This window comes from Eutrigla gurnardus, assembly GCF_963514095.1.
Source record: "Eutrigla gurnardus genome assembly, chromosome: 8".
Taxonomy (NCBI): Eukaryota; Metazoa; Chordata; class Actinopteri; order Perciformes; family Triglidae; genus Eutrigla; species Eutrigla gurnardus.
In genome coordinates, this window is record NC_139922.1 from 23,275,907 (window position 1) to 23,301,341 (window position 25,435).

At 41.4% G+C, this 25,435-nt stretch overlaps 1 protein-coding gene and 3 pseudogenes across 5 annotated transcripts; 3 read left to right on the forward strand and 1 right to left on the reverse strand.

Moving 5' to 3' along the window:
• The first annotated feature begins 6,107 nt into the window (after nt 1-6,107).
• ccn5 (cellular communication network factor 5) lies at nt 6,108-12,489 on the forward strand. Of its 2 annotated transcripts, none has more exons than XM_084016408.1 (5): nt 6,108-6,346; nt 7,230-7,446; nt 7,977-8,225; nt 9,435-9,676; nt 10,914-12,489. In XM_084016408.1, the coding sequence occupies exons 1-5, from the start codon at nt 6,284-6,286 to the stop codon at nt 11,208-11,210; spliced, it is 1,068 nt and encodes a 355-aa protein (XP_083872534.1). In that variant the 5' UTR covers nt 6,108-6,283; the 3' UTR covers nt 11,211-12,489. The 2 variants fall into 2 exon arrangements, with proteins under 2 accessions (XP_083872534.1, XP_083872535.1); XM_084016409.1 differs by having other exon boundaries at nt 6,115-6,346; nt 10,923-12,489.
• A 592-nt stretch (nt 12,490-13,081) lies between these two features.
• LOC311017829 (P2Y purinoceptor 1 pseudogene) lies at nt 13,082-14,591 on the forward strand (annotated as a pseudogene). Its single transcript has one exon. The product of its transcript is annotated as a P2Y purinoceptor 1 pseudogene (transcript).
• Nucleotides 14,592-18,058: 3,467 nt separating this feature from the next.
• Nucleotides 18,059-19,336, forward strand: LOC311017826 (P2Y purinoceptor 1 pseudogene; annotated as a pseudogene). The gene has a single exon. The product of its transcript is annotated as a P2Y purinoceptor 1 pseudogene (transcript).
• A 2,007-nt stretch (nt 19,337-21,343) lies between these two features.
• LOC311017820 (UDP-glucuronosyltransferase 2B20 pseudogene) lies at nt 21,344-25,115 on the reverse strand (annotated as a pseudogene). Its single transcript, XR_014599289.1, has 2 exons — nt 24,994-25,115; nt 21,344-23,944 (listed from the first exon to the last, which is right to left on the reverse strand). The product of XR_014599289.1 is annotated as a UDP-glucuronosyltransferase 2B20 pseudogene (transcript).
• Between the last annotated feature and the right edge of the window lie 320 nt (nt 25,116-25,435).

The window sequence follows — 25,435 nt, forward strand, 5'->3', positions numbered from 1 at the left end:
TTGATATAGTTCACTAAATGAGTCAAACTTTGACTTTGACATGTTTGTGGTGCTAGATAAAAAAAGCTAGATGATTCATCCTCTGGGGAAAGTGGGGAGTGTCTGTATGACCGTATCCAATAGTTGATTTATTTAAGTCTGGACCAAATTGGTGGACAGACCAACAGACTCTTATTGCCATAACAACAACAAAATCTCAGACGAGGAAGAGATGTCGTACCTGTGCAAACAATCATCATCATCATTTGATGTCTGCACAGGTGAAGAGGCAACATTCTTTGGGTTTAAGTACGGTATGTGATGTCGTACGGACGGTCGCTTCTTCCTTTGCGGATATGTCTGTCAGTGCAGCTGTCATTGATGAGGAGATGAGTGTCTGGATGATCTGTGCTTTTCCTCCCTTGCTGCAGACATGGGAGTGACCTCAACCCCGTGTACGTCAGGAGGTGACCTTTGGCCAGGACGATGTCCTTATCCTCGGCTCCGGGTGTTCCTGTGGCAACACTGTGGGATTTTCACACATCGGGCTGGAATGTCTGGAATTCTAGGTGTCATTTTAGGAAAAACATTTTGCCTGCCACTGGGGTTATTCATGCTGGCAGAGCCCAGGCTGTGTGTGTGTGTGTGTGTGTGTGTGTGTGTCCTACTGTAGCTGCTTACATCTACATCCAGCTCCACATTAATCATGTAAATGGCAGTTATATGCACACGCACAAAGGACTTACACGTTCAGTTCTTGAGAAAACTCTCTTTCTCTGGTGCAGTTGGTTTCTAGTTTGTGGTTTTACGATTATGTTCTTGGACGTTTTTAGACTCTTGGTGTACAGAATTACGGTAATTACCATATTTAGTCTCCGGGTGCGTGGCTAAACTGAATTAAATCATGTCTCAGTTTGTTCTTTTGCATATATTTAGACTACTCAGTCAGGACAATTTAAGTTGTATATTACATCACATAACTGTGCACCTGTAGTATTTCCTCTGCAGTTACACAAGAGCGACTTCACAGGAAATGCCTCCCCTTCCTTGTGGTAAAAGTGATTTTGCTGCTGTTTGTTTCGTTGTGAGGAACATTTTCCATCTGCTTAAAAGTTCATCCTTTCCTCTTGTTTTTATCCTCCGTATTAAAGGTTTTATGATAGTTGATTATTCCACTTTTCAGGCGCCTGCCAAGACTCATACAGTAAACACATCTTGTGGTCTTTTAACAAACGAGACGTCATGTAGCTCTGACATTTGATTTCAAAGCGGGGTTTAATGAAATACAACATTGTCTACAGTGCAGACTTTTAGAGAACTTGTTGATGCCCCTGTAAGAGGAAACTTTTTGAGCTGAGGTGTTTTGAAGGCGGGACATTAAGACAGAGGGAAGAGAAGCAGACAGAACAGACTCGTGCAGTCTGAGGGTTTTGAACGGATTTGGAAAGCTCTGTCTGTGACCTCCGTTGGGCGTGGTGGTGATCCAGCGATGCCCGTCATTACCTTCCCTCTCTAAAGTCCTTACTGGAATAATGACTCAGTATAACTCAGTACAACAACATCATGAGCAGACTTACAACTTGCACGTGCTTTCTGACTCAAGGCTGCAGAGCTGGACCACTTGCCTACTTATTTCTGCTCCTGACTGTTCCAGCAGTCACAACTAATGTGCCCTCATCACCGAAAAGGTCACCTGCAGATCTGGCACAGCCAACCTGCCAATGACTGGAAAACTTTCAACGCCACGTGGTGCCAAAACCTCAGACACCAATTACCAAGGGGACTTGGAGCTGCTCTGCATGTTATGCGTGTGTCAAATATTGTCCTGGGAAAAGATTTGAACAATATTTGCTGCTGTTTCAACCCGCAGCCCCATTTATTCTGAGTCACGCTCGAATCAGACCCAGCTAGTTGGTACCACCCAAACCCACAAATTGGCATACTTGAATATTGTCTGGGTTTGCACAAATGTTAGTTGAATGTAAATGTACTTTTCAGAATAAGCATAAACCTAATAATGTGTAGAGCATTTAGCAGGATGCCTTTTGCTTAATCAAATCAGAAAGTAGATCAGAATAATATTTAATCTGCTTTGTTTTGCAGATAAAAATAGTATTTTACTAATTTCTCGAATATGAGGTTCCAGATTGTAAGCAAAGTGAATTTTCACCTTGTGTCATTCACACAAATGTCACTCTGTATGCAAACCTGCCACCCATCAAGTTTGCATTGCATCTGAATACTAAATGTATTATATTCTACCAGAATATGTACAAACTTCTCCACTGCAAGGTCTGCAAGGTTTTTCCCATGAACATGAGGTCTCAGGAATGCCTGGAGCAAATTTCTTCAAATTTGGTGCAAACGTCCCCCTGGACTTAAGGATTTGGTGGTCAAAGAAAGAAAAACATAGGAAGTACACCAAACTCCATACCAGAGGCACTGGAGACGGCCAAACAAAGACTCACTGCTCTGGCTGGCCGCCTGAAGAGAAATAGCAGAGAATAAACAGGATGTTCTCCACAGAACCATCCTAAGTGTACTCCCAGTAGCAGGGTAATAGCATGAGAACAGACACACTCAGGGCTGAGACTGAACAATACTGGAGAAACATTTGGGGGTGTGGTTAACCCAAGGCCAGACAGTCCCGATCATGAAGGACCCCTTCCAACTCACGGCCAATAACCTGCCTCTGCACAACATGGAAGCTGCACAGGCATCATTAAGATGCTAACTCATCTAAGATGAGTCGGCACATCGATCAATACATGAGGAAGGAGTTGGGAGGTGATGAACTGATGAATATGAATATCTCAGACAGCAGGAGGAGGAAGAGGATGAGTCATCATGGTAGGACAAGCCCCTACACGGCATGTACCACCAACAGATAGATGAAGTGGCTGATATGGAGGAATCGTACCAGTGGCTAGAAAAGGCTGGTCTGAAGGACAGCACAGAGCCAATGGCAACACAAGATACATATTTACAGTGTATGACTTATCTTTTATCAGAGAGACTACCTGAGAAAAGAAACCACTGCTCTAGGACAGTGTTTCTCAATTGGCGGTACTTGTACTTAGAGAACTGCGGGGGTACTTGACTTTTTAAAAATTCTTTCAAATGTTATTTAAAAATATCAGTTATGCATAGTTATTTTCACTGCAATTGTTAGCTGCCGTAAACTGTCAATTGCCACAACAAATAATCACGCTCATATTGAATGATCAAGTGATTTGTGATCGATACATTGTGGCAAAACAGTGGAAAACAATGAGAAAGAAATTAAAACAGAGCTAACAACATACCATCAGTAACCTAACATAAGTACCAAATGCCTAGTGAATGCCTAAAAAAAGATTTCATGACAATCCATCCGATACCTTTTGAGATATTTCAGTCTGGACCAAAGTGGTGGACAGACAGACGATGGATATTCAATTAGCACTTGTTACCGTCTGACTTCACTGTGATATTAATCTTCACAAATAGTCTATCTAGAAAACGACTTCACATCTGTAAATGCGATTCCAGCCCCTGCATACCTGCAGCAGGGAGTCACCTCTGGGTATCATTACAACAGTCTGAGTCTCGGCTGTATTATGTTCTGCTTCCACTCTGAGGTATTTTGGGCTCGTTTGGCCAACTCTTCCGAACATGTGTTAGACATTTTTGCTCCTCAGTGACAGATTTGGTGGAGTGATTTTCCCTTCGATCAATGCATTCTTTTCTAACATTTACAGGACAGATAATATTTTCATTACTTTGCCCTGCTGTTTTTGCATTTGCAAATCAACAAGGAATCCAATAGGCTTTTTTCCCCCTACATACCATCACATACCAAAACAATATTCGCCCCGAAACTGAATGAGGGTCATTGTACAGGATTTCTGGGGGTTTTCTTGAAATGTGTCCACTGTCAGGGAGAGTGATACTTTACTGTCTGGGAGCTGTCCAACATCTGTGTTGCCCTGGAAAATGTGTCGAGCCTTCTCTGCCTCTCTTGGTTTGTATTGGCAGATCCTGTATGATTTCACGATGATACCGGCTGTGGTTGTTGATGTTATGACTTGGCCACATCCTTTTTGCACACAGTGATTGTTCATAAATCGAGCATCATGAGACTACACTAACAGTCCATCAATGTGTCCGACCGAATACACTTAGGAACACTGAAGAGCTTGCATTCAGAATTTAAACCCCAGGAGTTTTTAAAAAAAATACAAAACAACAGTCTAAGAGAGTCTGAGATGTTCTTCTAAACGAGAGTATGTTCTAGTGAAGCCATTACAATGCAATCCTTCCAGCCTCTGTCATTCTTGGAGAGCATGGAAAACACATGGGGCGGTGGCCAGGACAGCATAGTTTTGAGAGGAGGCATGAGGCCTTGCAGTACATCCACACTGCCCTGGACACCTGGAGCCCACCTGCCTCCAGACACACATACTTTCCCCTTCTCTATCTTTTCTTTGTCTCCTTCTATTTATAACTCATCGCTGCCCACCCAGCTCTGTGAGAAATGGCAGTTGTTGAAATTCAGGAATCTAGTGTTACTTTTGACTGAATCCCTTAACCATGAATGGCTTACCTTCTGTTCCAGTGACCGCACTCATTGATTTTGCCATAGTGTTTCCATTCAGGCACACTGTGACGATGACGGCATCCTTGTAACATGCGGTATACGTGGTTGCGCAGTAAAATAAATATTTCTGTAAATTTGTAATGAGTTTATAGCCACACTGGTAGCTCTTGGGACTTGCTGGCGTTGAACCTCCACAGATGGCGCCACGACCTCTTGCAGAGGCCACGCATCGGTCCGTTGGGTCGGTCCACGACTTTGATTCAGACTGAAACATACGAACAACCATTGGATGGATTGTGGTGAAATTTGCTACGGACATTTGTGGTCCCCAGAGGATGAATCTTCATGACTTTGGTGATACTGACTTTACCTCTAGCGCCACCAGCAGGCCAAAAATGGATCTTATCCAGTGGAACATTCAACATCTATGTTGGATTGATGCAAAAGTTGGTTCAAGGTTCCCAAACAAAACAATGTATCTCAATGGCTCCTGGTGATCCTCTGACTTTTCCTCTAGCGCCAACATGAGGTTGTTGGTTTTGGGCGAAATGTCTCCACCAATGATTGGTTGGATTGCCAAGAAAGCTGGTCCTCCTCAGGGTGAATTGTAATAACTTTAGGGATCCCCTGACTTTCATTTTAGGTCAAAAACATTCCAATACTTTGCATTATGACTAAATAACAAAGCTTATGATAAATCCCCTACACAGTAAACTAAGATGATGATAATGGTAAAACATTACACCTGAAAACATCAGCATGTAGCATTATGATATTTAGCTCAGAGCACTGCTGTCCTACAGCCTTTTGCAGCTGCTACCATGGCGACGGGGTCTGGGATAGTCACAGACCCAACACGGATTTTGCGTGGGTTAATGAAGATTGCTGTTTACACTGTGTATCCTGAACCGAATCCGCCTCATTGTTAGCACCACTGCCTCTGCAGTAAATATGTCGTAATGAAATCTCTAAGATGAGTCCTTTGAGTCCTGCTTTCTTCCAGACTCCTATTTGAATTTCCTTCAAAGGGTTGCTTCTCTCACAATAGAAGAGATTGCGATGATTCAAGTTCATGCCTCAGACACGCCGCCCTCACACCATGGAAACCAGAGGGAAGAGAAGGATTTAATCTCTTTTAAGTCTGGCCGCAGTTACACATAATGGTTTCAGAGGTATTTTAGGTTTTCGGGGTTGAAAATTAAATTGTGGTAATATCTGTTCTATATCCGTCGTTTCAAAAGATCATCGACTATATCTGGCTGACCATACGGCGAAGCGGCAGCCTGTAAAAACATCATCGAGATAAAAAATCTCATAGACTTAAAGCGGAATCGTCACCACAAAAGCCCCGGAGGTTGTTTGACTTGTAGACACATGGGCTAATGTATTTTTCCCCCCTCAGCTCGTGTTAAGCTATGTAAACTTAGAACGCCACAAGACTGGAAAGAGAGGGAGGAGAGCGAAAAGAGGGGAAAGACTTGGGGGTGGAGGTGTGTGTGTGTGTGTGTGTGGGTGTGTGTGTGTGTGTCTGGAAGTGGAAATGGGCAGCAGGGAGGAGGAATGTGAAACATTTCTAATGCTGGTCCAGTGGCTGTTTACACGGTAGTCAGCCTGTGACATCAGAGTCCAGACTTTATAAATGTCAGCAGGAGCGAGAATGAGCAGTTCGCAAACAGCATCACAGGTTAGTGAAACAGAGCGACTCCCACAGCAACACGAGCCCCCATGGACCGACTGCTGTGTGACTGTGTGATAGCTTTGGCTGTGCTGCTTTGTGTGGCCACACAGGTGAGGCATGTTACTGCTTACTTACTGTAGTTTCTTCTAAATGAGATGTGTTATTATTATTACTGAAGGTGTGGAACAATGCTGGTTTCTTTGATCTGATTTTTCTCTTATATTGTCACAAGATGAATTAATACTGTTGAATCATTTTTCTGTGGTTGAAATTAGAGGTGTGATTGTTTATCCATACTTTATAGTTATTTTTTGGTTTCATGGGTGGATGACATCTTCCTGTCTACCCTGATGTGAAGTAGATATATAAGAGCTCAGATAGCATTATGTGCAAGATAAGGAAACAAAAATATATACTGTTTAAGTGGGACTGTAACTAAGAACTTCAACTGTAATTTTTTTAATATCTGTTGATTGTTTTCACAATTTGAAAAATGGCCACTGCAATGTTTAGGTTGCTTGTTTTGTCCAAATAACAGTCCAAAACCCAAAGATATTCAGTTTCTGATCACATGAATCAAAGAAAACTAAATCCTCATATTTAAGAAGCTTGAAGTAGAGAATTAGTGGCATTTTTGCTTTAAAAATGAATCATAAGAGAGATAAACCAATACAGTTTCTGTAATTAATTGCCTAATCATTTTAGCCCCAAATACAGCCTCTGGTTAAGTGAAAATGGGCTCGTCCAGATCTCGCCTGTTTTGGCTCCACCAGATACACATAATTAGAAACAGTGGTTTGACCTGGCTCTGTTGGATACTGCGCAGTTTCTGAGAATACCAATACCATTTTCTTTACTCCTCATGTGAACGTAGTTACAAGGATAGCAATGTGGATGATGATTATGACGGTGGTGATGGTAAAGATGGTGGGATGACACCAATGGCATTTTCCATCATCCTCTAACCTGTTTCCACCTGTGCTGCCGCTGCAGGTGTTGTGCCAGCTGTGTGACGCCCCCTGCCTTTGCCCCGGTCCAGTCCCGCCGTGCCCCGCGGGAGTCCCCCTGGTGCTGGATGGCTGCCGGTGCTGCCAGGTGTGTGCCCGGCAGCAAGGCGAGCCCTGCACCGAGAGGTTTCCCTGCGATAGCCAGAGAGGTCTGCAGTGCGACTACAGCGCCAGCTTCCCCGGAGACCCTGGAGAGTGCATCAGTGAGTTCCTCTCCTAACGAGCAAACAACCATATCGATGTTGGGGAATCAGAGGGGAAGAATGATAAAAAAAAAACAGCATGCATGAGCGTGACAACTAGACAGTTAATGTTTAAAGTCTGCTCAGCAGAGCGGGACGGCCTGACCGGTTGCTCTGACCAGAACTCCTAAAAACGTTTCGACTTCTATTCCAGGAGTGCTGTTGACACGTTTCCTCTAATGACTGCTCTTTGAGCAGCGTGATAGATTGACAACACTCATGGATTGAAATACAGACTCCTCAGTTTCTCAGTAGAGAGGCCCGGTTCCACATAAAACGGCATATTTGGCAGGGACAGGCAGCTCCTGTGTCCTCACCATCCTCTCTCATTTCCCTCTGCTGTGTCCCCTCTTACATCCATCCACTCTCCACCCTCTCTTCACCTAATCTAATCTGTTCACTTCCTGATTAAGTTTCCCCCACATCACTTCCAAGGTGAAGGTGTGGTTGAGAGGAGTTAAGACGGCGCCTGTGCTGTGTGTTTCTTACAGGTCAGGAGGATCTGCGCTGTGAAGTCAATGGCATCACTTACCACGAGGGCCAGTCCTTCCAGCCCTCTTGCGACACTTACTGCCACTGCAGAGGCGGCGGGATCAGCTGCGTGCCAACTTGTCCTCTGAATGTCCGTCTTCCCACAGCGGACTGTCCCGACCCACAACGCATCCGGCTGCCGGGGAAGTGCTGCAAGGAATGGGTGTGTGAAAACCTTGAGAACACGGTCATTCAGGATGCCATCACAGGTAAACTCTAGGGCTGGGTTGATAAGTTATGGTGGTTAAATCGACCCTTAAAGGGGGGACACATCAAACAGCCTCCAATGCAAATATGAAGGTACACCAAGCAGCAGATTAGCATAGTTTAGCATAAAGAAAAAGGCAGCTAGCATGGCTCTGTCCAAAGGTAACAAAATCCACCTATTAACAATTCAAAAGTTGAGTTGAAGTTAACTTGCTTGTTTAATCTGCAGAAAAACCAAGGTGTAGAAACAAACAAAAAAAAAATAAGTTTTTTTTAACCTTTGGACAGAGCCAGGATAGCTGTTTCTTGTCTTCTTGCTCAGCTAAGATAACCGTCTCCTGCTCTAGCCTCATATTTAATGAGCAGACATTAGAGTTGCATCGATCTTCTCATCAAAGTCTCAGCCAGGAAGGCAATTAAGTGCATTTCCCAAAATGTCGATCTGTTCCTTTAAATTATAGCCTGACAGCACCGCTGGATATTTAGGTACAACGTGTTTTCCACTGTCTCATCTCTACATATACTTTCTAATGGATTTCTCGGCTACAAATGTTGCTCATTGATGATCTGTCCATATGGCAACATAATCCTTGCTTCATTTATATGAGGTTTGTCACTGGTGGTCATGTCTGGAAGGTTTTACTGGAGCAGTTTTGTATTAAACTGGGGTGTGTCTGGCCAAAGGAAAACTCCCTAAGTCCAAATATAACCCACATTTCTTTGGAAAAGTCAAAACATTTTTTTTTTCTCAGTCACCAAGTTCCCTAGTTTCATAACAACAACCGCAGCTGTGTAACAATTAAACATATGAAGCCACGTAGAGACTATTACTCCATTAAACGAGCAGTGTCCGAGTGTGTGTGTAAGAGGGGGGTGTAAGGGAAATGAAGCCACTCGAAAAACATCTGGAATTCCAAACACTGCTTGGAGTTGAACAACCTTATGAGAGCAACAATAGAACATTTTGTTCTTGGATACAAAACCTGCAATGCCATTCCCGAGGATCCGCTGATTATTATGGTTTTGGAAGATTTTGTTCTGATCTTATATTCACCAAAACCAAATTCAGACTTTAAATTTACTGGAAGTGAGTCACGGAGGCAAACAAGTCCAATCGTCAGCATCTGACTCAGTTTAAAGGAGTTCTCATGCTGTGATGTGACCTGAATTGGCTTCTCACTCTAATCGTTGTTTTGTTTGGTTTCTTTTAGCTATGAGACGTAACAGGTTGTGGCCAGCTCTCCCGATGGATCACCCTCGAAATAAACTGATCCCGCCTGCCTCCACCTGCATAGAGAAGAGCACCCAGTGGAGCGCCTGTTCCCAGAGCTGTGGGGCTGGGGTCTCCACACGTGTCTCGAACCAGAATCCAGCCTGCAAGCTGCAAATGGAAACTCGACTTTGCAAAGTACGGCCTTGCCATGCAACTCGGCCCATCCAAAGGAAACCCACGGTGAGTTTCTGTTAAACTGCCAGTGTGTGTGTGTCAGGCTTTATCCCATCTATCTCTTCACATATCCCATTAGGTCCCATCTATCTCCTTGCATATCCTATTAGGTCCCATCTATCTCCACATATCCCATTAGTTCCCATCTATCTCTTCACATATTCCATTAGCTCCCATCTATCTCCTTGCATATCCCATTAGGTCCCATCTATCTCTTCACATATCCCATTAGGTCCCATCTATCTCTTTACATATCCCATTAGTTCCCATCTATCTCTTCACATATCCCATTAGGTCCCATCTATCTCTTTACATATCCCATTAGGTCCCATCTATCTCTTCACATATCTCATTAGGTTCTATCTATCTCTTCACATATCCCTTTAGGTCCCATCTATCTCCTTACATATCCCATTAGGTCCCATCTATCTCCTTACATATCCCATTAGCTCCCATCTATCTCTTCACATATCCCATTAGCTCCCATCTATCTCCTTACATATCCCATTAGTTCCCATCTATCTCTTCACATATCTCATTAGTTCCCATCTATCTCTTCACATATCCCATTAGCTCCCATCTATCTCTTCACATATCCCATTAGGTCCCATCTATCTCTTCACATATCTCATTAGGTTCTATCTATCTCTTCACATATCCCTTTAGGTCCCATCTATCTCCTTACATATCCCATTAGGTTCCATCTATCTCCTTACATATCCCATTAGCTCCCATCTATCTCCTTACATATCCCATTAGGTCCCATCTATCTCTTCACATATCCCATTAGCTCCCATCTATCACCTTACATATCCCATTAGGTCCCATCTACCTCTTCACATATCCCATTAGTTCCCATCTATCTCCTTACATATCCCATTAGCTCCCATCTATCACCTTACATATCCCATTAGGTCCCATCTACCTCTTCACATATCCCATTAGTTTCCATCTATCACCTTACATATCCCATTAGTTCCCATCTATCTCTTCACATATCCCATTAGTTCCCATCTATCTCTTCACATATCCCATTAGGTCCCATCTATCTCTTCACATATCCCATTAGCTCCCATCTATCTCCTTACATATCCCATTAGGTCCCATCTACCTCTTCACAAATCCAATTAGGTTCCACTGATGGCTTTAAATAGTCAGTTTTCACACATCACAAAAATCATAAATGGTCTGCATGGATAGTAAGGGGTATGACCCGATTTAAAATTAGAGCTATCTTGTGCAGTTTTTGCAGTGGGGACAACAGGGACGGTGCGAGGCCAGCTACACGTCACCGGGGCCCATTCGGCTCGTTCACCAGGGCTGCTACAGCACCCGTACCTACCAGCTCCGGTACTGTGGAAAGTGCACTGACTCCCGCTGCTGCACGCCGTATCAGACCACCACGGCGGAGGTGACTTTCCGCTGCCCCACTGGTAGACTGCTACAGCGACCTGTGATGATGATCCACTCCTGTGCTTGTCACAACAACTGCCCCTACTCACCTTACACTAACCCTGCTCTGTGGGGCTACCGGCCCTGATCGGCCTGTAACAGCACTGATTCACTCAGACGTCACTGATTCATACCACCAGACGGATTCACATCCACTAATCAATGGACCTTCAAAGTGAAAATGATAATTGTAGTTAAAAACTGTGATTGAGCTGGGATGAATGTTGATCTTCACACATGTTCAATCTTAATATGCACTAATTCCCTACTTCTTTTCACTCCCAGACCTTGGAAAGCCATTATACTGGTGGTTTTATTATTTGGCAAATCTAGAGGAAGCAAGCAAGACAACTTAATATAGCACTTTTTTTAAACACATATATTACAAAGTGCTTTAAATGAAGGGAAGGGAAAGATGGAGATAAATGGGACAATGAAGACGATGTGTGTTAAATGAGTGTGTAACCCACAAAATAACAGAAAGATTGATGTAAGAATGATGTAAGAAAGATGTGCACTGATTTGCCCCCTGCAATACTTTTCCTCCTGGGGGTCAGAGGGCTCATGCTCAAAGAGATAGGGAGCCAATAGGGAGAAACTAAATCAGGATATCTGTTTGAGGAGATGTAAGCATGGTTGACTTCTTCCAAGTCGATAGATTGAAGACATGGGCTTTTGATTCTCGTCATGTTCTTTAGTTGAAAAAAGAAGGACTGAACTAGCCATATGGAGGTCAAAATTTAGACTAGGATCAGAACTAATCCCAAGATTATTTTTTATACTGGGTTACATTTTTTGTGTAAGTGGACCATTTATATTAGAGTAATTTTTAATTATTGTATCTGGACCAATAAAACTAATTTTGTATAATTCAAATAGTTTACCCACCGTTAACACCTAAACTATGAACCTAGGACAGCAATATATGTCTAAGAGCAAATTTCAAGTATTTAAAAATATGCTTATTAGCAATCTATGCCACAGAATGACGCCAACCTTTGTGTTGACAGATATTGTATTCTGACGTGAGCAATTCAACTATTAACTTGTACAGTTTTGTGTCTTTGTAGTCATGCGACATTGCACTTATTCATTTTCTGTTTTGTTGTAAATAATTCTGGACAGATGTCTCTTATGTATAGTGTAACATGTCTCAATATTTTACATTTTTCCTGCATTTTTGCTCTCAATGATTTTTGTGTTTTTGATTTATATGTTTTCCATATTACAGTATGAGTTCTATAGTCATGTTGTACATACAGTAGCATTTCCCAATGTTTCACTCAATAATATATTGTACAGTACACATGTGCCTTTTGCCGATGAGCTGTTTAAACCTGCACACAGTAATACACAGCACCACAGAAGTCATTCGTGTTTTTTTCTTATTTCTTTCTCTGGTGTCTTTGTTGATGTCTTCTTCACATAAGCATGCTCTGTACCTCTGTCGGACCAGATGACCTTGCTCCTCTACTTCGCTCCTCTACTTCAGCTGGCCGGCTGGTACCACCATCGCTGAAATCAAACAAATGTCGCTCAGCAAAGTCCAGACTCTTCTCTGTTCTGGCGCCTCAGTGGTGGAACGAACTCCCGACTAATGTCAGGACAGCAGAGTCATTTGCCATTTTCCGAAAAAGGCTCAAGACTCACCTGTTCAGACTTCACCTCGACTCTACATAGCATGACCCACTAACGCCCCCCCCAAAAAAAAAAAAAAAAAACCTTACCTATAGCACTCTGATCGTAGCACTGTTGCTCTTGAAGTACTAGTTTACTCAGATGAGGACCTAACACTTGTTCTATTTTTAGCTCTTACTTTCTCAGCAATGATACCTTGTGGTTTCTTTGTCTCCTTCTTTTGACAAATGTACTTATTGTAAGTCGCTTTGGAAAAAAGCGTCTGCTAAATGACCTAAATGTAAATGTAAATGCATATTGCAGAAGGATTAAATTCAACATTCCCTGTAATATTACAGTATTAGAAGACCATATCACCTTAATTTTGAGCACTGGACCCCAAATTGCACCTGAAGGCTGTGACAGTGACAAACTGGCTACTCCTTAATGCCACATGTTGCACAAATAGCATATAATACGCAGACCATGTTGAAAATGTTCATGTTAGAATGGTGCATAGGCATAAGTAGGCTATAGCACATGTATACATACATGTGAGGCCACACATGTAAGCCTATAATTGTACTCTAAGCTGTTACTTGGACTCCGGGGTGATTCACTTCAGTTTTATTCTTTCATTTTCTTTAGCAGCCTACACGTGTCATTTCCTGAAAACCAGCAGGTGCAGAAACTCAAACGTGGTATTTAGAGGCTGTACAAAAACGAGGAAGTCTCTGATGCTGTGTTTCTGTTTAATGTCTTCTGTCTCACTCTAAGAGAAGGACAACTGCTCCAGAAGAAGACAATGAATAAGACATCTTGTCAACATATCAGCTTTGATTTTTCAGGAAAATTCCTTCCTCCTGTTTACATCTCGGTCTTCATCATTGGTCTGGTAGCTAACGGATGGGGATTAAAGTCCTTGCTGCAGAAATGGAAGAAACTGGGTAACGTGAATGTTTTTGTACTCAACCTTGGACTTGCAGACATTCTGTATCTGCTCACGCTCCCATTTTTGGTGGTGTACTATTTGATGCGGAGTAAATGGATCTTTGGAGATGCATTCTGCAAGATCACAAGATTCTGCTTCAACCTGAATCTATATGGCAGCATTTGGTTTCTTACCTGTATCAGTGTGTACAGGTACCTGGCTATTGTCCATCCAATGAGAATGATGGGAAGAATTACTGTCAGCCACTCTGTGGGGATCTCAGTCATGGTTTGGCTGTTGGTGGGCATTCAAAGTCTTCCCGATATGTTCTTCACCAAAACATATGAAAACAACACTGAGAAGTGTTTTGATACCACCACCCACTACTTCGTTGAGGAATACCTGAACTACAGCCTCGGATGGACATTCACTGGGTTTTGTATCCCATTTCTCATCACGCTGGGCTGCTATGGACATGTGATTGTCGTTCTCTGCCGCACGGGCACTGACAAGGTCCTGAAACAGAGATGCTTGAAGTTGCTTTGCATCTTGATCCTTCTCTTCTCTGTTTGTTACCTGCCATATCACGTATTGAAGTGCCTCAACCTCTTGTCAAGAGTTCTGTCCAAGCAGAAGATATGCCGTGATTGGTTCAATGGAGTCTACATCGCTCATCAGATAAGTCGTGGCCTCGTGTGTCTGAACAGTGCTCTCAACCCTCTGGTTTACCTCCATGGAAATGAAGATATTGCTGCTCAGATCAGACGGCGACTCCAGCAAGCTCGTCAGATGTTCAGCCGTCGGTTTTTGTCTAACTCTGCTAGTGAAACCGTGGCTCAAATCACAGACAGAAGTTTAACAGAAGAACATCATGTTTAACAGGAACATTTTAAATATTGTACTGTTTATTTCATTCTAATAAACACACTCAAAACAAACAAAGCTCAGGTTTTATTATTATTACTATTATTATTATCAGGTTTAACTATTATGAAAACCATTGAACATGTTCAATTTTGGAAAGGTGTGATGAGACAACCACATATTGTGGGTTGTGGTGAGGGGGCTCAGTGCTACGCATGATCTTTTTTGTAAAAAAAAAAAACCAGGAAGGTAAAATATGAATGTGTAAAAATAAACAGGATGCAAACTGTATGAGCGCTCCACTGGCTGCATCAACCGCACATCAAAAGGTGCACAGCGAGGCCATAAAGTTCCCAAGCAGTAGTGAAACTTAGCTCCACCTCAGCTGCAAAATGATGCACACATGAATCACTCAATAATATTAATCCAATAATTAAATATAAATTATTCGTAAAAGCAAAAGTTGTACAGCCCCAAACAGCATAACGTAGTCTGTTTTGACATCTATGTATGTATTATGATTTATTGTCATAAAATTTGACCTGTCTGAAGGTAAAGGGGCGGGCTGTAGAGGTCAGAGGTCGCAGGGTGAAGCCACTGACTAAATGTAGGAGTCATGTAAACATTGCTAACTGAATATGTCGAGTTAAAACACCTAGTTGGTGACATTTTGCGCTGTTAAGAAGGTAAACAAACAAAACAGTTACACATGTGTGTATTTTGAATACTAATTCATCGAATACCGATTCGATGTGTTTAAAAAATTTAAAAAAAATGCTAATCGCTATTTGGGCGTTAGCATGCTAGCGACGTTAGCCTTGTACTCACTGAGAACAATGCTAGCGACGTTAGCGCGACGTTAGCATCGTTCTCAGTGGAGCTTGTTACTGTGGATTCTTACACTGCCGAAAATTGCCCACGAAATCATAATTACGATAAAAACTCGGAGATTATTTTTGATAGCCAAGTTTTCTGTGACCAGAACCTTTGGCGGAGAAGAGGACATATTCAGTCATGGATGGTACGTATTTCTTTATTTTAGCAGTGCAACAAGTATTAGCTGTTCCTTGTGTACATAATTTTAATCTGTAATCTATTTACAATTAACTTGATGAAGACCAATGCAATGTATCGTTCTACCCATGACACATTGACTAGTCTAGTCATTGACTAATAGTCTGCTAGCGTGGTTACTTTATTATATATTGTATATAATTAATACATGAAAAATAACTGAACTTGAGTAAATGTGCTTTGTTGCATGTTCCCACTGGTGTTAGCTGGTGTTGCTAAGATGAACATAAAAACAAACTCCTTAGTAGCAGAAGTAACTGAGGAGACATTTTAATTACATGACAGAAAGGATGAGGAAACTCCCCTGAGGAGAAGATGTCTCTCCCCTTCATGCAGCTTCATCCTCTTCCATACAAGCCATGGTTTTGTGAGTACCAACCAATCTTGAATGTGTGTTTTATTTCAGTAGCTTGCACTCGCAGGTGAATTGCAGCCATTTCTCCCAGGCCACATCTCATGCCTTCATCCTATTATTTTATTTTGAAGGACATTAAGTTGCAGAGTGACTGTGTGCATATGAGCCCCTTTAGATTATACATGGAAAGTTATTGATTCAGGTTGAATTATGCAGGGCTGACCCCAAAACAGGATTTTCAGACTCAACAGGGTTGACTTCTGTATAAATTTGTCACGTGCTTGTGGTCAACATTCGCGCTGATTTTTTTTTCAATACACCTTACCTATAATGATGAGAAAATATTATTCACTCTCCTACTCAGTTAGTGTCATACTGCTAGCCCTCATATATCACCCTATATTACTCTAATGATTTACCATAATTAGAGGTATTAATCTTCATTGGCCTCATAATTTAATTCAATTATCATTCACCTGTCAATGATTTAAATGCATTTAAATTCTGTTTTCAACCTTGTTTCCATAGTTTTGTCAAAGCAAGGGCTGTGCTTTAACTGGTTCAATGGAGTCTACTTTGCTCATCGGTTATGTCGTGGCGTTGTGTCTGAACGTTGCTCTGTCTCAAATGTCTGGTTGAATTGTCAGTCTTCTAGTTAATTATCAGGGGGCATTTTAATGCTGCGTGGTGTTATGAGTTACATGGGACTATATTCAATCAAATGAAGTGATTTCAAGTTTGTAATTATTGTGATTAGGAGGACAAATTATTGCAACGACAGAGTGTTGCTTCATGATGAATTCGTATGGACTCTCACCAAGGCAACATTAATTTTATTTTATTTTTTTCAAATAAGGGGTGTGATTTTGTGCACAAGATTGATTTATCCTCTCTTGATGAGGTCAAAGCAGTTGCTGTAGCGGGTCACATGCAGCCTACTACAGAAATAGAAAATGGAGATAACTAAATGGTAGTTCAAATGTTATTAAATGTTACATTCAAATCAGTTAATCTTAATAACAGAAATTCAGCAGTTCACTTTGCATTTCAAACAAGATTCTGTTAAGTAAGATAAATGTACTTTTTATAATTGTAAATCTACTGTTTTTAATCAAATTAATTGAAATACTTTTAATTTGATTTAAACACTTCGGTATATTTTTTTCTCAAGTGCTCGTAGTATTATTAACACTCAAAGTTATTACTGATTTATTTTGTTCAATACACCTCACCTACAAATATATAGAAGAAATCATGAGTTTAAGTCACTCCTTTGTCTATATATTATATATTTATAGTTCAGTGCACTGAACTCATATGTCAGCCTATATTATTCCAAGTCATTTTTATACTCACCCAAACCCTCACCCTTATATTCTCACCCAAGACTACGACCCATCTGCTTGCAACCCCTCAAAAGATAAAGAAAAACAATGTTGGCCTGCTAGACACATCTCTTTCACTTTTATGCTCATGACGGGATAAACCTTTCATATAGGTTAGCTAGAAACCTTGACTTTGACGCCCCCCTCTGGCCAGTTAACTTAACCACAACTGTAATGCATTGACTTTTCTCTATCTAACAATGTTAGGCCATTTTTTCATGTCTTTCCATGTTATCCCCCCAGTAAAGATCAATTAAAGTATAATTGAATTCAATCTGTAAGTTTCAATATTAAATGCTATTAAATATTGAGACTTCAATATTATTAAATGCTATTTAATATTAAGACTAATAGATTTAATTTGATTATACTTTAATTTTGGACAATTCATATTATTAATTGTTCAAAAAGACTTTTCCAACAGAGAGAGACTCTTATCTTCACATTTGTGTGAAGGTTGAAACATGAACTGTTGACACACTTAATTAATAAATAATGATATTGACCTGATCTTTGTGGGCTAAGCTGTTACTGTACATAAGGGGGAAAACATCTTACACTTTAGCAGATCATGTTCAACATTATCTTCAACATGCCATATGATATGCCATAGAGATTTTTATATAGTGCTTTTAATTTGATAGAATAATAAGCAGTCATAAGGCACACATGGACATTTGGAAGTGGTACATTTTATCGTGATCTCAGATCTACAGTTCAGACAGTGAGAGTACAAACAGGAAGTCATGTTTGAACAAATACTAGGTCATGTTTTCTCTCGCTTCTCATAAGCCAGATCATCCACAGACGAAAAGATTTGTTAAGCTCTTTCCAGACGACAGAATGAATACATCTTCTTGCCCTCGTGTCAGTTTTCACTTTGAACACAGATTCCTTCCTCCTGTTTACATCTTCGTCTTCATCATTGGTCTGGTAGCTAACGGATGGGGATTAAAGTCCTTGCTGCAGAAATGGAAGAAACTGGGTAACGTGAATGTTTTTGTACTCAACCTTGGACTTGCAGACATTCTGTATCTGCTCACGCTCCCATTTTTGGTGGTGTACTATTTAATGCGGAGTAAATGGATCTTTGGAGATGCATTCTGCAAGATCACAAGATTCTGCTTCAACCTGAATCTATATGGCAGCATTTGGTTTCTTACTTGTATCAGTGTGTACAGGTACCTGGCTATTGTCCATCCAATGAGAACGATGGGAAGAATTACTGTCAGCCGCTCTGTGGGGATCTCAGTCATGGTTTGGCTGTTGGTGAGCGTTCAAAGTCTTCCCAACATGTTCTACACCAAAACATATAGAAACAACACTGAGAAGTGTTATGACACCACCCACAAGATTTATGTTGAGGAATACCTGAACTACAGCCTCGGATGGACACTCACTGGGTTTTGTATCCCATTTCTCATCACGCTGGGCTGCTATGGACATGTGATCGTCGTTCTCTGCCGCACGGATACCACTGACAAGGTCCTGAAACAGAGATGCTTGAAGTTGCTCTGCATCTTGATCCTTCTCTTCTCTGTTTGTTACCTGCCATATCACGTATTCAGGAACCTCAACCTCCTTTCAAGAGTTCTGTCCAAGCAGAAGATATGCCGTGATTGGTTCAATGGAGTCTACATCGGTCATCAGATAAGTCGTGGCCTCGTGTGTCTGAACAGTGCTCTCAACCCTCTGGTTTACCTCCATGGAAATGAAGATATTGTTGCTCAGATCAGACGGCGACTCCAGCAAGCTCGTCAAACATTTAGCCGCTTGTTTCCGCCAAACTGCTGCTGGGTGTCTGTGCCACAAATGGCAGATGAACTTGATGAAGGAGACTTAAACCGCTAAATAACATTTAGCTCAAACAGCAGGCATCGTCACCAAATATTGGTGTGACAATAATGGAAATGAAAGTTCTTAGTCGTTCTCTTATGTGTTGCTTTTTTTTTTTGCCTGAAAATGCTTTTGCTGTACAGTTAAATAAAAATACTTAAAAAAAAACTTTCTCTCTCCCTTATTGTTTCAAAATGTTGTACTTGAAGCAGTTTAGCATATCTGATGAAGCAGATGTACTTGCATTCATTAATTTGTTTGTTGTACATGGTTGGAATGCACTTATTGTCAGTTGTTTTGGATAAAAGCATAAACTACATAAGTGCAATGTGATGCAAGTGTCCTTTTTAAAACAGTGACTTTGAGAAGCCTCCAGCAACGGCAAATCCCCAAGGAGATGCAATCTCAGATACAATTTTGCAGACATCCTTGAAAATCACAAAGGAAACGACGAGGAGGTGGTGAGGAAATTCCTCGGCTAAAAAAACAAGCAAAGCATTAATTTAGGCAGAGCACTGGATTTGGCCAACTGGCATCAGTTATTTCGTGTACAAATTGCTTCATAATCATTGCCCCCTACACAGCTGTGCAGCTTGTAACATCCAGCTATATTCATGCAAGTGGTGCTACTATAATCTAACACTATCACTATAACTGCTGATATTCTTATATCAACGCTGTTTGCTGCCACCGCTCTCTCCACCACCACATCCTCACCACAAAGCCCATTCGTTCTGTAAATCTTCATAAAAACAGGTCAGATGTATGGTATATTTATAAAACCATTCCCTAAAACAGCTGGGCACTGTAGGTTTTTATCAAACGTTACTCGAATTGGAGAAAATGTTCACTTGTTTCAGACTATATTTAGCCGTAAATTAATCCACATTTGGTGCTCCAGTGAGTATTTGGGGCAGCAGGACTGTGTTTGTGGGCTTGACTCAAAATAAACTACAGTGTTTCCGTTCGTGGTACTGAAGGAACATGTCAGTGCAACGGTGTGGCATATTGTTGTCTTTTTAGTCGTTTTTGAACAACAATGGCCTTCATGGCAGAGGAATAATATATATCAGGCTTTGCTCAATCCTACTACTTTTTATTAGAATCTGGTCTTTAGGGTATGTTTGGTTCATTACGACTTGACTTGCTACCAAAATCTTATATCAGCGTTATAAAATACTGTTGAATGTTTAAACTAAAACCCTGATGCTGACTTGCACTCACTGGCCTCTTGCAGGCTCTTTCGTTCTGTTCACACCAAAAAGAAGATGAGTAAGGTGTCATTATGAACCTTAGAGCAGGCATCCTTTGTTGATGCACTACATTTATACTTTGTTCTGCAATACCATTGCACACTCAGCACTCAAAGTGACTATTCAATCACACCCTATATCAGGAATAACTTTGGTTTCTGCTACAAATTTGAATGGCAGTTAAAACTGTGAAAATAAGCCCCAAATATAAATATATTATCTCTTAAGAGATCATCTTTCAAAAAATGTAATTTCCATTAGAAACATTTGTTTGAAGGCTGTCAGGAGCATTGATACAGATTCACACAACAATTTGCTATACTGTATGTAAGGGTATAGTGGCTACCTGAGCAAAAAAGGAAGGTGCTTTCCCTCAGTGTGTGTTGTAATCTCAGCTTCTCTGTGCTTTGTTCACATAGCTGGACTGGTCACACTGGCCTTTTAGTGAATGTGAGCGTGCCCACTGGCTAGCTCATGGCTACCACTCTGCACACCCCCACGCTGCCCTGACCACAGAAGTGCAATGCCCATCCTCCAGTTCCTTGTCAGGTAAACGCTGTTAACTCTGTCAGCACTTTTGCTGTTGTTCGCACTGTAAGTGGTGTTAGCATCGTTAGCTGCGAGCCATGTAGATATGCTCTTAATGTCATGATTGGCACCCACCAACCACCCAAGTGGTATGACCTGTATGTATTTAATGCTGGTGCTGCAGTAGCTCTGTCCGTGTCAGTTCACCTCCTGGGCACTGCCGAGGTGCCCTTGAGCAAGGGACTCCTAGCGCTGTATATTAGCTGTCCAGTACACCTAATTGTCAAGGATGGGTTAAAAATTAGGCTGCATTTCATTCCGTGCTATGCTGTGTATGTGCGGTAACAATAAAAAATGAATTCACTTTTAACCATTTAAAACAATTCAGAGCATTTATTACATCATACATTAATAACTGAGATTAAGAAACACATCTTGAACTTGAGAGTTAGGATTTTCACACAGAATTAGTTCCATACCCCCAAATTATGAAAAGTCTTCACAGGAAGAACTCAGAACAACAAGGTTAAAACATTTTTGTTGTATCGCTCAATTCACATTGCATGTAGAAAAAACCAACATACGCGCAGATGGAAATAATTTACTAACTGTCCAGAAGAAAAGGTGACGTTGTGCATCCGACCAGTGCTCTCAGACCTGTAAGTTACCTTCATTGAAAGGGGAATATTCCTGCAGCTTCTCCAGCAAGCTTGTCAGATGTTTAGCCATTTGTTCCTGTCAAACTCTGGCTCAGATAAAGTTTAACACAACTAAAGTTATAGTAATGCTGTGAAAATAGTTCAGTATATAGACTTTCTAATAATTTCACTTGTGCCCCTTATGAATTATGAATTATTACTTTATATAAGGTTCTTGTAACTGCTCCTTGTGTTTGGAATTTCAATACACAAACTAATGATAATTAGTTCCCAGAAGGGGGGAAAAACAATACAATATTGTTAAAGTAATTCATGATGCATTTTAAGCACCAAACATTATGTGAAATATGCACAGCATAACAACAACAGCAAAAAAGTCATCAGGGAACAATATTTTGAAGCTATTATAGAATTAGCTTTCCGGCTAAGGGCCTGTGTCCATATAGCATTTTTTTAATAGCCTAAGAGCCCATTTTAATGGGAGCAGATCAGCTGGGCAGATACAGAATGTTGTTGATGTTGTTTATCACCGTACACCGACAAATAGATAGTAGTATCCCCAGCTTGTGCTTGTCTGCCAGAAAAACATGCTATATGGCCAAAGCCTAATATATTAATGCAAGTCCTGTATATTGCTTCCTGATTCCACAGTATCTGTAGCACTCTGAGTTACACATCTTTTTTCATCTCACTCTTCATGGGGTTATCTATTCATTCTTGGACTTGGATGTGGACTTCTTGATCTTTATCAAACATTTAATGAGACATCTACAGGAAACCCAAACTAATGCGATAAACAGCAAACCAAATGCTAGAAGTACTGCCATCACGTCTAGACAGTAATAGGCGTACCATGGCAACTTATATGACTCAGTGCGCAGATGCGCTGCGCCCTTGTGCCTCATGACGTACTCTGTCCAGAAAACAGCACTGTCTATGGGTTTCATTGGTTTGTCAAGATGAAGTTTTGACAGCTTGAGCATATTCTGTTTGTACAGCATTTCTGGGTCTAGAATATTCTTCAGAGCACTCGTAAGAGACTTTTCATCCAAGGTTGTCACTTCAACAATCTCACCTACTCCCCGGGATTTCAGGCGCACCATGTTGTCGTACTGGTCAAAGATGAGAGGAATGCCCAGAATCGGAACACCATGGTAGATGGCCTCGTAAATTCCATTAGTACCCCCATGGGTGACAAAGACCTTGGTTTTAGGGTGACCTAGTATATCGTTTTGAGGCAGCCATTCAACCTGCATCGTGTTGTTTCCCAGAGTGACGGGTCTTTTCCCGATGTGTCTCCACACGACCTTCTGAGGGAGGTTGGCAAATGCTGAGGCAATGCTCTCCGATATTTCAGGGCCGAGGTCGCTCAGCAAGGTCCCCAGAGTCATGATAATCACCCCGTGTTCACCAGAACTCTGCATAAAATCCTCTAAATCTGATGGGAGAGGCTTGGAGGGCTTACCCTGGAAGCCTCCGATGTAGACGACGTTGGGCATGGTGGGACGTGGGTATTCGAATGTAAAGTCAACCCGCATTAGCCAGAGGTCAGCTCCCTGCATGAGAGACATGACATTGACATCGGGTCCAAAATAACGATCACACACAGCCTGGTAAGGCGGATTTGAGATATAATGGTACATGTAAATCAGTACACCATGAGAAATTATATTATTGATTCTTTGGAAGAAGTTCATCTTGTCAGAGTTGTCCGTGAACAGCTGGGGGATGTAGGATAGAGGAGAAGGAGCGATGGCGAAGTGGGCCTCGCCATTGAAAAGCCAGCGCACATTGAATACTAGGGGAAGGTGAAGAAAGTGTGCCAACAGCACTCCGCCTGGAAACGCCGGGTCGGTCAGAAAGAGATCATATCCAGTTTCATTCAGTTCCTCAATCAGTGTCTTATTCTCAAAGATGGTGACGACCATATTTGCCACGACTTTCTGGTTCTCCTTCAACATGCTGAAAAGGTTCCTATAAAATTCCAGAAACGCCCACAGCGTGCCTTTGTGCCGACGGATCTCTATCGACCTCTTCAAGAAAGACGTCATGAAGGTTTGGCTCTCTAAGTTCTGGGTCTTTTCCTGGGCGATGGTGATGGACCTGTAATAGGGGGAGGATTCCGAAACGTACCAGCTGGTGGAGGAGCGGAGTACTGTGATTTGGTGGCCCTGAGAGTGAAGCGCCTCCACCAAGATTTTCATGTTAAGCCAGTGGCTCCCATCTATGGGGTACACCAGCACTTTTCCTCCATCACAACTGGAAGACAGCGTGGCTGAGAAAAGTAGGAGGAATGCCAGGGCTGGATATGACCCCATCACTGTAGAGGAGACACAGAACTTTACTCAACACATAGTTGCTGATGATATTACATTTAACTAAAAATGTTGAGAAATAAGTTAACATTTTGCATTGAATATGTTGGTAGGATGAGTCAAAAGATTCCTCCTGCTGGTAATTCAGTAGATACTGCATGGAGGTTGTAAAACCAAATCCATTGACCTAAAAGAGGGTCAAAAGCCCTTTAGAGCTGCACTGTGCTTGTTCAAATACACAGTAAGATCCATGTTATGATTATATATGATATATGTTTTTGTTCTGCCAATACCCCGTGGCATTTTCAAATGTTTCAAACTACTTTGGAAACATTTGGTGTGTTAATGTTCAGTCTTTTGCTTGACAGTATATATTGTCTAAAAGATTGCCTGCTACATTTTGCCCTTTGTTCAGAATCTGTTCCCCCCCCTGTAACTGTTAAGTAATGCTGAGTATCAATTTATCAAGTCAAAGTCCTTGTGGTCATGATACAATTGCCATGCATCAGTCTTAAGCATGAGGTCTCATTGCAAAGAATTTTCAGCATGTTTGAGTGTTTCAATGTTAAAGCAAACATGTAACATGACAAATATTTCAGTATCCAGGTTCAAATCTTATATGTTCAAATAGTTTGTCTGCAAATAATCACTCCATCTTAAACAGGTCTTCAGGGCACAACCACAAACATTTGCAGTACACAGGATATGGTAAAAACCATAGCCTAGATGCCCTACCTGTCTGATCTGTCGTATTGACTCATTTTTAGATTAGATGTCAACTGAAACAGGGCATGAACACTTTGAAAATGCTCACGTGTGTAGAAAGATCTAAAACCTGACATTTGTGGTTTTAAATCTTTCACACATGAGCATTTCCTTGGCAGAAGTTTGTTTCTCTAAAGATGCAACGTCTTCTATAAAGAAACAAGCTGTTCTGCAGGCCTTTCCATGGAATGAGATAACAATCTTAAGATAAAAAACACTATGTCCATAGAAAGTTTAAAAAGAGCACACATGCAGCAACCTCCTGTTTGGCAATAACATGTCTCCTCACCTTAGGCTTCTGCGACGAAGAAGTATCTAGGGTCCAATCAAGGAACAGTCCTTCCCGAGCCTGAAAAGTCCTGCCTGGTGAAAATGCCAGTGAATGTATAACCCTGACCGAACCATACGAAGGTCCCCTCCAAACCCTCCGCCCACTTTTTTCCCTCTTGTTTTGTTTGTCTGAACCAAACACCATCTGGATATGATTTAACAAACGGAATGCAGAGTTGTCTTCAAAATATGAAAGGGGGGTAAATAGTTATAAAGGTATTCAAACCCAACCCAAATGTAGCCTCTGGTTGCTAACAGTTTTTTAATAATTCATATATGGCTGTGGTTTTTCGGGGAGGGGGGATGAAAAAAAATCCCTCTTCCCCCTCCCCTCCCCACATATACACAGTGAGAATTAAGAAAAAAATCCATGCAGTTGCTAAAAACAGTGTTTCTTTATC

Bases quoted from the DNA above. Each gene is read 5' to 3' on its own strand.
- ccn5 (XM_084016408.1), top strand. From the start codon at position 6,284: ATGGACCGACTGCTGTGTGACTGTGTGATAGCTTTGGCTGTGCTGCTT. The intron at 7,447-7,976 runs GTGAGTTCCTCT...TGTTTCTTACAG, and splicing joins AGACCCTGGAGAGTGCATCA to GTCAGGAGGATCTGCGCTGT. The intron at 9,677-10,913 runs GTGAGTTTCTGT...TATCTTGTGCAG, and splicing joins CCATCCAAAGGAAACCCACG to TTTTTGCAGTGGGGACAACA.